Source organism: Echiichthys vipera, assembly GCF_963691815.1.
Source record: "Echiichthys vipera genome assembly, chromosome: 6".
Lineage (NCBI taxonomy): Eukaryota > Metazoa > Chordata > Actinopteri > Perciformes > Trachinidae > Echiichthys > Echiichthys vipera.
Window position 1 is genome coordinate 31,933,980 of NC_139831.1, and position 15,314 is coordinate 31,949,293.

The following is a 15,314-nucleotide window of genomic DNA, read 5'->3' on the forward strand; positions in this document are numbered from 1 at the left end:
TTTAAGGTGTGCGCCCCTAAAATCTTCACTTGGGGGCCACAGTGCTCCTAGTGAAAACAGTTAGTCTGGAGCCCTGCAAAGTGGTTCGTAACCAGGGACGGAGTGCGACACAAAAATCAGGACAATTCTGACTGCACTGGCCCATAACAGGCCCACAACAGGCCCAACCTATCCCCTCCACCAAGACTTAACGGAAACATGACCACTAGATGGCAGAAGGCCAAATCATACAATTGACGACAAAGTGTAAGTTTAAAACTTTTATGTGTTGCAGAGCCCACTGATCTGTACGGCGACTGTTTATATTCTGACACGAGTTAAATGACAGTTTTGTGTATGTGTGTGTGTGTTTGTGTGTGTGTGTGTGTGTAGATCATGATGATGACACCGCCCCACTGAGGAGGAACTATGAAGAACTCAGCTCAAATGTTTTGCTAATTCGTAACAATGTCAAAGCTTGAGCTAACCGTTTTCCTGTCCACTCACCTGCAGCACTAGTTGACGCCTGGTTGTTTCAGAATAAATCTGTGTTTTTTGAGCAAATTGAACACGCAAATCTGATTCCTTTTCCACTGTAAGAAAATCCACTACTTGCCCGCTTTCTCTCTGTCTGACAGCCGCTCATTCATCCCCATTCGTTCATTGGATATGCGGAGGGATCGTTGGAGCGATACGCAGTTCCCATTTCCCCTGAGCTCTTGCTCCGACCTTTCCACATTAATTTATGTCCAAAAAAACAAATTCAATCGTTGGCCATTTTATATTTGTGGTCATGAAAGTCATGTAAAATCTGAATAAAATGAATTACATTAAGATAAGAGGCTAAACAAAAATCAGTAGGCTGGATTAATGAGAGTGACCATGAGTGAGATGTAGAGACACAACAAGTGTTTGATATAGTGGTTGGACTCTGTATGTATGGTTTAGAGAGATTTTGGAGATTTTCAAAGGAATTTGCTTCATTCTGAAGAGTTATAACTCAATCTGCCGGTCATGAACATCCCACGACTGCGCAGGGCAGTCTGCTGGCCGATTCACTTGAGCTTATTGGACGCCGGCCGACCGGGAAATCTCCCTGTCGTGCCAATGCCCACTCCGCCCCTGCTCGTATCAGATGTGAGGCACTGCATGGTGATCTTAGAGCTGTAGAATACTGACTGACAGAGGATAAAAACACACATTAGCTTTGAGGACTGCTTCACATTTTTGCTTTGAAATGATGGTGACATCCACCAATCAATGTCAGCACTCAGTCCAGTCAGGGGAGGCTTCCTAGCTGCTCTGTGGGGCCCCAGACATTCATGGACCCCTAAAGTCTTTGGTGATCCCCGCACTCTTCAACTTCACTCATATTGATTGGATTGCCATGAAATCTGGTGCTAATATTTCCCCCCACATAATTATTCCTAATTACTACAGACTCAAAGGGGCAAGTAAGGAAGCTAATGTTTGTGCAAAGGGGTGCTTTCACTCCAGGGACCCCTCCCTTTGTTCTTCTAATTAGCTTTTGTAAAGTAAATGTCAATTCAATGCAGTGGACTGCCAGAGCAAACTTAATTTAGAGCTAGAACAGAGTATATGACAGAATCATTTACACAGAGCAGCATGATGGTGAGGCCAGTGTACTGTTACCAATCATTTAGGAACACACTGTACATGTTGATGTTGTAGATGACTCGTTTACACCCATGATCATCTTATCATTGGAGGATTTTCCACCACTGCCTCTATCTTTTTCCTGTATCACCGCCTACGGATATTTTATCTACTCTTCTGTGTGTCACTGCATACTACTGCCCCAATAAAGTGTTATATTGGTGACATAACCAATCACCTTGTCATCTTAAAGGAAAATGGTGCAATTTAAAAATTGATCAAACTTTACAGTATAAAACAATAATTATCAAACTGTTTTAGCAGCAGTTGAATACTCAAATACTTAAATATTTAAAGATCATGATCATGTATTACAGAGAAAAGATAACTTCTTCATCATCATTATCATCATCATCATCATCATCATCATCATCATCATTCTGCCAAAAACAACTAGTAGTCTCCTGTTTGAATCAGCATAGCTCATGCTGATTTATGAAACAGAAAAGTTTATTTTCTGTTTTCTTTTTGCTTGCTGTAGTGCAGTTCTACGGAAGCCCTAAAGGGTCATACATACATATTATTTCCTCAGTTTTCCCGTGGTAACAGAATAATCTTTCATTTTCCTCGAAATAACAAGATATTGAATTTGAAAGCTAACGAATGAAACGTGATAGTCCTGAGATTCCCATCCAAGTGACAGTCATGCCTCCTAAAGCCTTCTCATATCTTGAAGAACACTGTAGACAACACTGACAGATGATTTCAGTTGGTTATTTACTGTTATGGAATTAAACTGTAATCTGTACATTTATGTGCACATTGTAAAACTCCTCCCTGTACTGGTATTTATGTTGTTGTCGTATAATATTGTTGAAGATAAAGTTTGTTAAAAAAAACAGTAGTTAATGAGGACATCAGGCTCAGTCACTCACTCACTCTTCTGATAAAGCTGAAGCTTTCCTAACGTCTTCTTACATGACGCACACTAATGTGAACATAATCTGTAATAAAAAGGCATAAAGTTGTTTCAGCCAGTGTCAGGCTTTGATTGAAGAGATATGTGATGCTGATCCATATTTTCCTGCTCCTCTGACATTGATACACTGATTCGACAGATCTTAAATATATGTCGTCTGTATAATATTTGCTGTTTGTAAATCTGGAGTTTACTAACAAAAATAATTTCCCGCTGGGATTATTAAAGTACTTCTGATTCTGGTTAATTATCTCATCATCACGGGAACTGTATGACCCTTTAGGGCTTCCTAAGGGCTTCCTTGCAAATTCCACTTTACGGTACTAATTTGGGCACAATTAAGGTGTGCACATTCTGTGATTATGACCCTCGGCCCTCCCCGTAGTTTGAGAAATCAGGAAGAGATGCAGCATTAACTTTGTGAATGTCGAGCAGAAACAAACCTCCTGGAGCAGAAATGAATAGAGGCTCTTTCGAATGGCAAGTTGAGCTTTAAGGCCAGATGGTTCTCTGGACAAGACCAAAGTTATCTGCATTTACTGTCCATGTGAACTGAGCGACCACTAGAGAACATTCAGTTTCAAATACAACTTGCTGGTCAAGTATACAGCTGATGCAGAGAGCCCTCCTCCCCCTTGACAAATGTATATATAGTATAAAGTATACGATTGAGTATAAGGTTTTATCCAAACTGTTTCTATGTATTTCTCAAAAAACTACAACATGCATGTGAAATCAGATGTTTTTATTTCTGGAGAGAGGATACAAGTTGTAACAGATGATACATATCTAGGACGATACATAGACTCAAATCTCAGCAATAAAAGACACATTAAGTAAAATACTAATAAAGTATAGTTCAGTTTAACAAACTTCAGGTTTATCTATCAACTGAAGCATGGTATACTTTTTTTCATTGGTTATCGTAAACGTTATAGCACGGATTGTCTCATAACACACACTACAGCAACGACTGGAATCAAATTACATCACTGCCACATCCTGAAAAGTACAAACTGCTCACCTGGGAAAATATTAAGTTAAAAAATATCTGTTTAGTTTACAAGATGATGCATGGCCTAGCGCCTCCTCCTCTATCTGGTTTCCTTACATTCAAATCTACTAGCAGCATAGTTACCAGAGGTGGAATGGACTTAGAGTCCCCATCATATCACTCTTTTAAGCTTAATGCCAAAAAATGGCTTGTCAACACCCAAAGATGCCAACTTAATGAGCTTTTATCAGATCTACATAAGACAATAATGTAATGTGTATATTATCCGATGTATATGCTGTATTTGTGTATTGTTTTAGTTAAGGATGCCCATTAACAACAAGTGAAGGGACTGCCGATGAAAACTAGCCCTTAAAGCGAAATTCTGGATCTTTTTTGGCAAATACACTCATCAAATAAGCTACCGAGATAATTTTTTTCATGTAACAACTATTAACGGAGAAATCCCGGAGAGTCAATAACAGCCGTTAACAGCCGAATGCAGCTAACACACTGATTAGCTCGGGGCAGTACGGTGAAGGCATTCAAACATCTTTTTTAACCACTAATACTGCTCAAAATAACACCAAACCTCTGCAGCAGCATGAGAACAGTCCCTACACAGAAAACAAAGTAGCAACAACGTAGTTAGTGAACCCAGAGTTTATTAAAAGAGTGTTTTAAAGACTTACCTACTGGCCCCTGTACCAGCTCCTCTCATAGTAAAGTCCATTCAAGTGGATTACCAAAGTCAATCCCAAAGGAAGGAGCCCAGGTTTGGTTTTATTTTGAGCAGTATTAGTGGTTAGCCACTGACGCTGTTAGCGACTGTACGTGACTCTCTGGGATTTCTCCATTAACAAAAAAATTGTCTCGATGGCTTATTTGATGAGTGTATTAGCCGAAAAAGACCCTGGGATGATTTTACGCCAGAATTTCACTTTAAGCTAACTCAAGTGCATTTACATTTTATTTTATTTTTAAAAATAATGCTAATGAATGTACACAGTCACTTTTCTTAAATAAAGAAATTTCAATGGAATTAAGGTATAAACTACATTCTAACTGCACTATAAAGGCTGAGTCTTAGTTCGCGATTACTAACTTTTTACTGATATGCACACTTTATTTACTGTTTTGATCCCACTTAGTAGAGGGTAGTGTACATTGTCGTAGTATTACTACTACTATTATTACTACTACTCTTACCGGACACATACATTTGCACAATGCAAGCATATTTATCCACTCCTATGTTGATAAGAGACTTAAAAACGTATATACATATTCCTTTAAGGCACTTTTAGGACAGATAAAAAAAATTGTGATTTATTTCCTAAGTTCTTATTACAAGAGTCAATCGCTTGTGGTGTGCCCCAATGTTTAATCCTAGGCTAGATATTTTGCTGTTTCCTATTATATTGATGAGACAACTTTTCAAATATTAGCTGCCAATGGACACTAGTTTGGACACTGCAGTTTGAAATTTACCAGCCTCTGAGTGGACATGGTCTAAATAAACACTACAAATGTAACATTTATTTCATGGGAAAAACATAGTAATGCTTTGGTTTTATTCATCTTTTCATATCTTTTTATGGCCCACATTGATGACTCGCTTACACTGCATTTGACGGAGTCACATTCAGTTTCATAGGTGTTTTTTAATCACTGTTTCCTCTCTTTACCACCGTGTTTGTCTTATGTTTGCTCCCTCCAAGCTACTGTGGGCCACAATGTAACCAGTTGTTAACTTGTTTGCCAATGTTTGTGTTCCTTTTTTCCAGGAGAGGATGAGTTGGAAATATCCCCCTATGACGACACACTCATGGATACTCGCATGGCCTCCCTAGTGGCAGGTAACACAGGTAGTTTGAGTTGATCACTGGGGAATCATACGGTGCATTCACACCGGGAGCGATGGAGGCAATTAAATCACTGATCAATGAGAAAAGCTTGTCTGGACTGTCTCATTTTACAGCTAAACAGTGATTAAAATATGATTCTGAAAACACTTTATGTGAGAAATATGCAATACAGTAGAATATTGATTCATATTTATATTTACAGTTTGATCAGAGTGCACAACAGTTATTGACACTTTGTCAGATACTCCTCTGCCCTTATTGGTTGTTTTTCTTTGGGCGTGGTGGGATCTAGCAGATGAAATTAGGACAGAGAGGAATCTGGGAGCAGACAGGAACAAAAGGTAAGGGTAAAGGCCTAGTCCACACAAACACAGGTATTTTCAAAACCGAACTTTTATGGCCCAATGTTAAAAAAAATTCCTATCCAAAAAAAATAGCAAAATCCGCCTCAAACAATGTCATGCACATGCCAAAGCAGTAGGTGGAGATAGCAGTCCTAACAGAAAGGCTATTTTAGCCAATCACAAGACTGGAAAAATTCATATGGGAAAAACAACAATGTTGAACCGAGGCCGGGCGGATTCCTTTGTGTGGACTGACAGTGAGACACACACAAAGTGCTGAGAAGTTGCAAAATAGCAGCAGTATTTTGGCTCTGTCTTCCATTACAGCAACTCCATCAAGTGGTCACGTCTAGACTGCTCCATAAGTCTCCATGGATACAATTGACTGTTACCGTTGCAAAGTGTGACGTCAAACAATGTCGACAAGAAATTGTGGTTTCCTCGGTTTTCCTGTCCACACATCATTGCTGAAACCGGACTTTTCCAAAAAGTTCACCCTGGACCCCACAACTGTGGTTAGTTGTGCATGAATAGAAACACGCGCTTTCAAAAATACCTGCCTTTGTGTGGATGGCCCCAAAGATTCATGACTTTTTATCAGATAGTCTGTGACAGTTTTAGCAAATATGAAAAACTAAACATATTTTTCATAGAAAGTTACAGACAAATTGAATGACCTCTAATCTTTTTTGGGTTCAGTGTAAAACCAAAGATGAAACAGATATCAGGTGCACATAAATGCTGAGTATACATCAAGATGTTTTCATATCGATGTGTCCTTTCTGTCAAGATGTAAGAATCCAGCCAATAAGAATTTTTGAACTTTGACAATAACTCACTGAAAATTATTTCTTGTACCACTGTCCGTTTTTTTCCTTTTTCTGTACCCCCTTAAACAATGTTAACATGTAGCCTGGAGTCTTCTACTCCTGCTGCAGCTCACAGATTAAAATCTAATAGCTAGTGTGCTTTTTGAGCAGTTGAGCAGCTTTTTGGATGAGGCTTGGCACTTCCATCCCTCTTGACAACTTTCTGCACAGGTGTTCTGTGTTTGGCTAATAAGACTTTTCCTCACCCCTTCAGCCTCATCTTTCATGCAGCTGGACGTTGAGAACCAGTGCCTGAAGGCAGCACAGGACTGTGGCCTGTACGAGAAGTGTGGCTCTCTGCGATCAGAGTATGTCCTGGCCTGCACCAAACGTGTGCCCGGGACCAACCGATGCAACCAGCACAAGTGCCACCGGGCGCTGCGACGCTTCTTGGAGCGAGTGCCTGAGGAGTACAGTCTGGGTGTCCTGTTCTGCCCCTGCACCAACAACCTGTGTGGTGAGAGGAGGAGAAAAACCATTGTTCCCTCCTGCTCCTTCCAGGAGATGGAGGGTCTGCAACCTAACTGCCTCCACCAGCAGAGCTTCTGCCGCCGAGATGACCTCTGCAGGTTAGACATGAAGCCCAGAAATATGTATGGGGCTGAGGCTGTTTGTTCATATTAAAATGTAAAAGACTGTAAAACAACAGCATTTGAGGCAATTTGATTACATATGTATTGTAAAGTTGATAGCAATGGAGTGTAACACACAGACACTATATGTCTGTGTTTATGGGTAGGAATAGAGGCTATACTGTCCTTTGAAATGATGTGTCAAGAGACAATGCCGATTGTGTCAGTTTGTACGGATATTTTTTATTTTATTTTTTTATATACACAGACATTTATGTAGGAGTTAGCCTGCTACAATGGTGAATGCTAGAATGGATGGTCTGGAGGGACAGGCAATGGCATGAGTTGCGTTCCGATCGCCTGGTTGTTCCCTGCGAAGAGGGCTGCACAGGGTATTCAGCCATGTTACATAAGATTCCAAACCGCTGGGAGCAAACAATGCTCAGTTCAAAGGGTACTGTGAACAGTGTAGGGAGGAACTGAACAACGGTTCACTCGTTCCCTTAACTGACATACACAGAGAGTAGGGAGTACAGTCTATGTACAGTGTGCGTTGGAATGCAGCTATCCGTCTACACCCTTTCAAATTTTGATTTCCGGGTCCAAGCCGGTCCGAGCCGGTCCAAGCCGGTCTAAGGCAGTCCAAGCCTCGTATTTCTACAACGTCGCATTCCCGGTTTTTTGTTTTTTTCACAGTGTTCTTCCACATTTTTTTAATGAATTTTTCAGATGGTCAAAGAAGAAAAAGTACAACAGTTGTACAGTGTGTCAATGCATCTGCCTTAAAGTGAAGAAACAGGAACAAAAACAACCATGTCAGACATGGTCACAGTAATCAACTAATTGAACAACATATAACATAAGTAATAAGTAATAAAATGAAATCTATAGCTAATATCCTCAAAGCAATTTCAGTCAAAAACAACTGGACTGGTTGTTTGTCTAGGAAGACGTTTCACCTCTCATCCAAGAGGCTTCATCAGTTCATGTACGCATCTGACCAGGCTGGGACTGGTCCAACTAACTGGTGTGGAGATCCAGGTATTTAACCTCTCACAAGGCCGATGATGTCACTGACAGCCTTTGTGCTCCAAGTGCCCACGCCCGTCATTAGAGTGACAGTCGTTGGTGGGCAGTTGGTTTCGACTTCGTTAGTGCTCTATTGAGTCTGAACGACAGTCGTTGGGGTCACCCGGGCCATGTGTGAACAGTTGTCCTTTGAGGTTAGATTGTTCAATCTCCTGGGAAGGGATGAAAGAGCGGCATTGTAAATTGGAGATAAGTGGTGTCTCAGACCCCCTCCTCTGTTTAGCGATGGTTTCTCCACTTTTACATAGATGGCTTCTTTTACTCCTCTTTCAAACCATCTGTCCTCTCTGTCCAAGATTTGGACATTGCTGTCATCAAAGGAGTGGGCTTTCTCCTTGAGGTGTAAGTGGACAGCCGAGTCCAGGCCTGAGGAGTTAGCTCTCCTGTGTTGGGCCATGCGTTTATGCAGTGGTTGTTTTGTTTCACCAATGTAAAGATCTTTGCATTCCTCGTTGAATTGGACAGCATAAACCAGGTTGCTTTTGTGGTGGAGTGGTGTTCTGTCCTTCGGATGTACTAGTCTCTGTCTGAGTGTGTTACCGGGTTTGAAATACACAGGGATGCAGTGTTTGTTGAAAATCCTCCTGAGTTTCTCCGATACCCCAGCCACATACGGAATGACTATGTTGTTTCTCCTGTTATCTTTTTCTTTCTCAACCACTATGGTTTTCTTTCTGGAGGCAGCTGCCGTTTTAACAAAGGTCCAGCTGGGGTAGCCACAAGTTGTGAGGGCGCCTCTCAGGTGCTTGCGTTCTTCCCCTTGAGCTTGTGAGCTAGTGGGTAGGTTATCAGCTCTATGCTGCAGTGTTCTGATAACGCCAAGCTTGTGTTCCAAAGGGTGGTGAGAGTCAAAAAGTAGATATTGATCCGTGTGAGTGGGTTTTCTGTATACCCCTATGTGGAGGCTCCTGTCATTCTCCATATGGACGTCACAGTCCAAGAAGGGCAAGCTGTTGTCCTTAACTTCCTCTCTGGTGAACTTGATGTTTCTGTCCACTGAGTTGATATGTTCAGTAAAAGTTTGCACCTCTTTGGATTTGATCTTAACCCATGTGTCGTCCACATATCTGAACCAATGGCTTGGGGTTACTCCTTTAAAGGAGTTCAAAGCCTTGCCCTCTACCTCCTCCATGTACAGATTTGCCACAATAGGGGATACTGGTGAACCCATGGCACAGCCGTGTTTCTGTCTGTAAAAAATGCCAAAGGGTGTCAGTGACATCATCGGCCTTGTGAGAGGTTAAATACCTGGATCTCCACACCAGTTAGTTGGACCAGTCCCAGCCTGGTCAGATGCGTACATGAACTGATGAAGCCTCTTGGATGAGAGGTGAAACGTCTTCCTAGACAAACAACCAGTCCAGTTGTTTTTGACTGAAATTGCTTTGAGGATAACGATGACCTGGACGAATGAGAACATTCACAGGCCTATAGCTAATAGCAAAAAAGGCCTCTTTTGAAATTATCGATGACATCACACTTTGGAGGCGGAGGGTTAGGACCTTATCGGGATTTTACAATCTACGTTTAAAAGCGAGACCACTCTTTAGCTGCCACATGAGGTAGGATCCCTGTCTGTCTTGTGGAGCGATGAATTTGATGCCTCATACAAGGTCACTGGCAGTCTGCCTTCAGTAAAGGAGTCATTGAACATTCTCACAAGGATGGGAGCAAAAGCATCGAGTACTCCTTAAAGAACTCGACTGTGAAACCATCAGGACCAGGAGATTTCCTGTTCTGCATAGACTTGATCGCTTCATGCATTGGGTTGGTTCAGAAGTAAATAGTGTGGTGTAGAAATCAGAAAAAGACTTGTTGATCATCACTGAGTCGGAAGTGTCTGGTAGTTTAATTTTAGAGATTAGTCTGGAAGCACTAGCTGCGCAGGCCTGCTGTGCCAGGTGTCTCCCTGCCTTATCTCCCTGCTCAAAATTTTTTTTTTGGATTGTCGTAGCTGTGTCTCCACTAGACGTTTCATTAAGAGGCTGTGTTCCGAGGGGGGATGGAGAGGTGGAGTAAGGTTCACCGAGTTTTACTAGTTCCTCCGCAACTTCCACCAGCCTAGCCCGTTCAGCCCTTCTCATTTGAGAAATATAGGATATCACTTGTCCTCGAGTCGTAGCTTTGAGTGCTTCCCACAGAGTGCCACTGCTGACATCAGGGGTGTCATTAAACTCTATGTAAGAGCCGATTTGAGTCGCAACAAAATATTAAAACTTCCTATCCGATAATAAGTGTGAGCTGAACCTTCGCGGTGACCGTGGAATTGTATCTCGTGGAAAACTAATGTCAACTGTGGTAGGAATATCGGGTGATATTCACATGCATTTCACACAGTCGAGGAGATTGTTAATGATTAAGGTGAAATCAATTCGGGAGAATGTGTGGCGTACATGGGAAAAAAAGGAGAAGGCTTTCCCATGGGGGTTTCTAAACCTCCAGGAAACAGAAATTCACAACTCTGATGCATATTTTTTTACTGTGTTTGCTGATTTGGATAGTGTGCGTTCCTCGTTGTTTGAACAGATCTGAGTTTTAAAAAGCAATGTTATTATCATTTACCTCTTTCTTATCAATGAAAAAGATGTCTAACTGAAGAAAGAGGTGATTGTAATTGTTCACATGTTCGGCCGTTGTTTCGGTTTTGTTTCAACGGAGCGTTTGGACCCGGAATTCGTATTTTGAAAGTATGTTACGTCAGACTGAACAGCAGGTTAATCTATAAGTAAGGTGAACCAATCTCACTCCTCATGTCATAACCTATTCAACGAAGGCAACAAGCACTAGCTATTCAGAGGAAGAGTAGGGCTGGGTACAATACTAAAATTATTGTCATTATCAATTAATCCGTCAATTTGCATCTCAAAATACAAGAACACAAACACACACACACACAAGATAGAGTGACAGTGCGGCGGCCAATCACACAAGAAACTGCCGAGCCAATCAAGGAGCTTGTGAGCGGTCTAAACTAAGGGAAAGAGGCTTCAGCTTGAGCGGCCATTTTCCACTTGGTCGTGGTGCTTGACGCGTCTCTATTTACTATAGCGTAACGTTTTTTTTTAGACGCCAAAAAGTGCAAGGAACCAAAACAGCCTTTTGAAAAAGTGGTGTGACCGGATGTTTATGATGATGATGATGATGATGATGATGATGATGATGATGGTGGTGATGATGATGATGATGATGATGATGATGATGATGATGATGATGATGATGTTGATGATGATTGCTTATTCATTTTAGTGTCCTATGATGGTTTAATTGGCTCTTCCATCCTGTAATGTTAAATGTATGGGTAAAATAGTGATACCTATGACGATAAAGATTGGCACAAAATAGCAAGCTGGTATTTGCCCTAAAAACTTCATATAAATCCCCAGTCCTACTGTACATACATGGAAATTATCAAGCATTAAATAATAATGAAAGGACGGAGTACTAGAACACTGGTAATGGACTGAGAACCCTACATCTGTTGAATCCATGTGTACATGAACACAAACACACCCCAGCATACACATCCACGTGGCCAGCCCATTTCTTGTGTTTGATGTTGATTTGTTGTTTGTGTTGTTGCCAGGTCCAGACTGGCTGATTTCCTCAATAACTGCCAGCCATCTCCTCTGACGGCCAGCGGCTGTCTGAAAGACTCAGCAGGCCTGTGCCTCCGAGCCTACGCTGGACTGATCGGTACGGGATACAGGGGGGCGGGAAAGGAGGGAAGAGATGGGAAAGGAGGAATGATGAGAATTACATGAAATTGCATGCATTTTATCTCCACCAGGCTTAAAATCCTAATAACTCCCTGAAATTTGAGAGGCCTTTTTATTTATTTTATTTGTGTAACCTTTATTTAACCAGGAGAGCCCCATTGAGAGTAAGAATATTTTTTTTTCTGAGACAAAAAAACAAGCAAAGGGACTATACAAATACCCCATCTAATAGTCTGGACTTTTGACCGGCACGTAGACTTTGGGCATTTTAACTATAAATTATATTTTGGCATGAATTTTGGAAAGTCATCGTAAAACTAGACACTATGAAAAGTTGTTTCTGCCAAGTAGAAGTAGAACTACTGAGCAAGCATAATGGTAACCAATCTAAAAGTCAGAATGTCAGAGCATGCAACAATGGGTCTGGAGCAAGAGAGGACAGAACTGTGATCACTGTTAGTGCTTAAATCCATCTCAAAGCAGAAGAGAACAGTCACCAGATTCTGTTGGAGCTCACAGTCTAAGTGAGTGTACAGCAGGCCACAGTGTGCACCATTGCAGGCCTCAGTATCAACAACTGACTGAAACAAACCAACCAAAAGGTTCAAGTTTGGCTTTTCTGTTCCATTCAGTCAATTCAAGTTTATGAAAGATATTCACGCGCCATCAAATTATCTGACTAGTTAGGCTATCTCTTATACTACTAGGCTACTATGCTAATAAGGTCCGTCAAAGTGAGCTCTTTTAAAATTTAAGTAGTCAGGGTGAGTATGGATATAGTTCTCACTAGTGGAAATGACATTCAGGCATGTCAAAAAATTTTATTTTGACAAGTTAAAATGTTCAATTATTTATGATATCTGTAAAATTATTTTTGACATGTTACAAATATATTTTCACATGAAATGAGGGGCCCCTGGTGGCTCATTGCTTGGTGCGGGCGCCTCATGTACTGAGGCTAGAAGCAGTGGCCGGGGTTCGATTCCCACCTGCGGCCCTTTGGGGGATCGGCTCCAGCCCGTGACCCTGATAGGGGCAAGTGGTTGAAGATGGATGGATAATATCTGATATATTCAGATATATCAACAGACCAAACCAAAATTCCAATCAAAAATATAATTTTGACTGAGTTTGACGTCTGCATAGATAGCAACTGCTAACGTCATTTAGTGTATGCCTAGCTGGAGGTGTGTGCCTGTGATATTGTAACATGCGTGAGCGGGGAGGGGAATGATACAGGCGCTGTGGATTTTTGCAAAACAAACAACAGGCTCTAGGTGCACGTAGAGGCTCACCTAGAGCAGATGATTTATGTTTTTCTATGGGAGCATAGTGTCAGCTTCAGTAAATATGATCAAACAAATGTTGCCAACTGCAAATTTAATATTAATAATTGACATTTTGACAAGTGATAATTGAGTTGACATTATGGATACGTCGCGGGGGGACTGGAGCCGATCCCAGCTGGCTTTGGGCATGAGAGGCGGGGTCCACCCTGGACAGGACGCCATTTTATTACAGGTCACATAGAGACAAACAGAGACAGTCAACCATTCACACCTACGGGCAATTCAGAGTCATCAATGAACCTAACACCTGCATGTCTTTTGGACTGTGGTACAAAAGTAAGAAATTGGAGCGGCCGGTGGCAAAGTGGTTAGAGCAGTCTCCTTATGTAAAGAGGCTGAAGGTCCTCGAGGGAGCGGCTGTGGGTTTGACTCCGACCTGCGGCCCTTTGCTTTCCTGTCTGTGCTACAAATAACGGTTTGAAAAACTGCCAAAAAAATAATCTTTAAAAAAAAAAAGTGAGAAATTGATGGTTGATATAAAGAATTAATATTTTTGTTGTAGATTGTTGGGATTCTATCTAGTCAAAAAGCAGTTGCTATTACCACTACAGATACATATTAAAGGGATTGCCATAATATGAACAGTGCATCCACAGCAACTGTTTTTTGTGATTAAAGGCGACCTATAATACTCAGATTCATGCATGTATTTTGTGTTTCTACATGAACATGCGGTCTTTACATGCTTTAATGTTCAAAAAACACTTTATTTTTCTCATAGTGCTCATGGCTACTGCACCTGTATTCACCCTCTGTCTGAGACGCTTTGTTGCAGCGCCTGTCTCTTTAAAAACCCTACTGAAAAGCCCAGTCTGCTCTGTCAGGCACTTTCTGGTCTCTGCCGAGACTAGTAGAAAGAGGCTAAGTCACAAAACCAAAATGGCGCCGCTTTGGGGGTATGACACATGCGAGGTAAAATCTGTTCTGCAATTGCGATAAGGCTCAATAGGTGGCGCACTATCATAAAAATAAAAGAAGAAACAGTTCAAATGCACCCAAACCTCCTGAGCAGGAACCATCACTTTAATTGTAGGGTCAGCTCCAGTTCCACTGCATATGTGTCATACCCCCAAAGCACCGGCATCTTTGATTGGTTTCAATGCCTCCTTCCATAGCCTTGGTCTCTGCTCCGCTATTCAGTTTCTGTCTCTGTACTACTGCAGAGGACTGACTGCTACTGAGTGCATAGTGGGATTGTCTCCTGTCAAAAGTCACCAATTACCTTCTAAACTAAACACCGGACATGTTGTAGCAGATGTGTGATCTGAAATTAGGGAGTCAAAAGCAACAAATATTACAGCTTCTCTGCTGCTAGCATGTAGCTCCATGTAGTAAACAGCAGCCCGTTGTAGCTACCAGAGCTGTTTGAGCTGTACTTCATGGGCGTTCCAGGCGTGTCGTGTCTGAAGCAGATGACCTTATTTAAAAATCTGACTTGATGACTTGATGTCTGACCACCGAGAAAGTAGAAAAAACAGTCTGTGTCCTGAGAGGATCGGCTCATTGAGGGTTAGACTGGTTACCCATACACATGTCTACCTCATTATTTGAGGCTTTGGTTATGTTTAATGTGAACATCCCACATTATAACAATATGCATGACAGAAACTAAGGAAAAGCAAAGGTCCACTTTAATAAACTTCAATCAATTGGTCAACAAGAGCACATCGGCATGCTGGTTTGGATGAAGAGATGGACTGAAATAAAGAGAAAAGACAAAGAAGTTGAAAAATAAATTGCCATCATGGGTGACAGACAAACAGAAAAAAAAGTTGAGTATATTGTCCTAAGACTCTCTAGAGCACATAACGTGCAACTCTCCAAATAAAAGTGGCTGTCCAGAAAGGAGTGGGGTGGATGAGTGGAAGGATAGATGGCTGCGATGGGAGAGTCATGAGTCATGAGTCATGAGGTGATCAGGCAGAGCAGAAGTGGACG

General features: G+C 41.6%; 1 protein-coding gene across 1 annotated transcript in view; it reads left to right on the top strand.

The window, feature by feature from the left end:
* gfra3 (GDNF family receptor alpha 3) overlaps positions 1-15,314 on the top strand; it is a gene marked incomplete at its 3' end in the record, with an annotated part of 79,859 nt that overhangs the window by 43,108 nt on the left and 21,437 nt on the right. Inside the window, exons 3-5 of the mRNA XM_083915866.1 lie at positions 5,357-5,428; positions 6,865-7,219; positions 11,895-12,004. Of these exons, the coding sequence (XP_083771992.1) occupies positions 5,357-5,428; positions 6,865-7,219; positions 11,895-12,004 (537 nt within the window). The remainder of the gene's footprint in view (positions 1-5,356; positions 5,429-6,864; positions 7,220-11,894; positions 12,005-15,314) is intronic.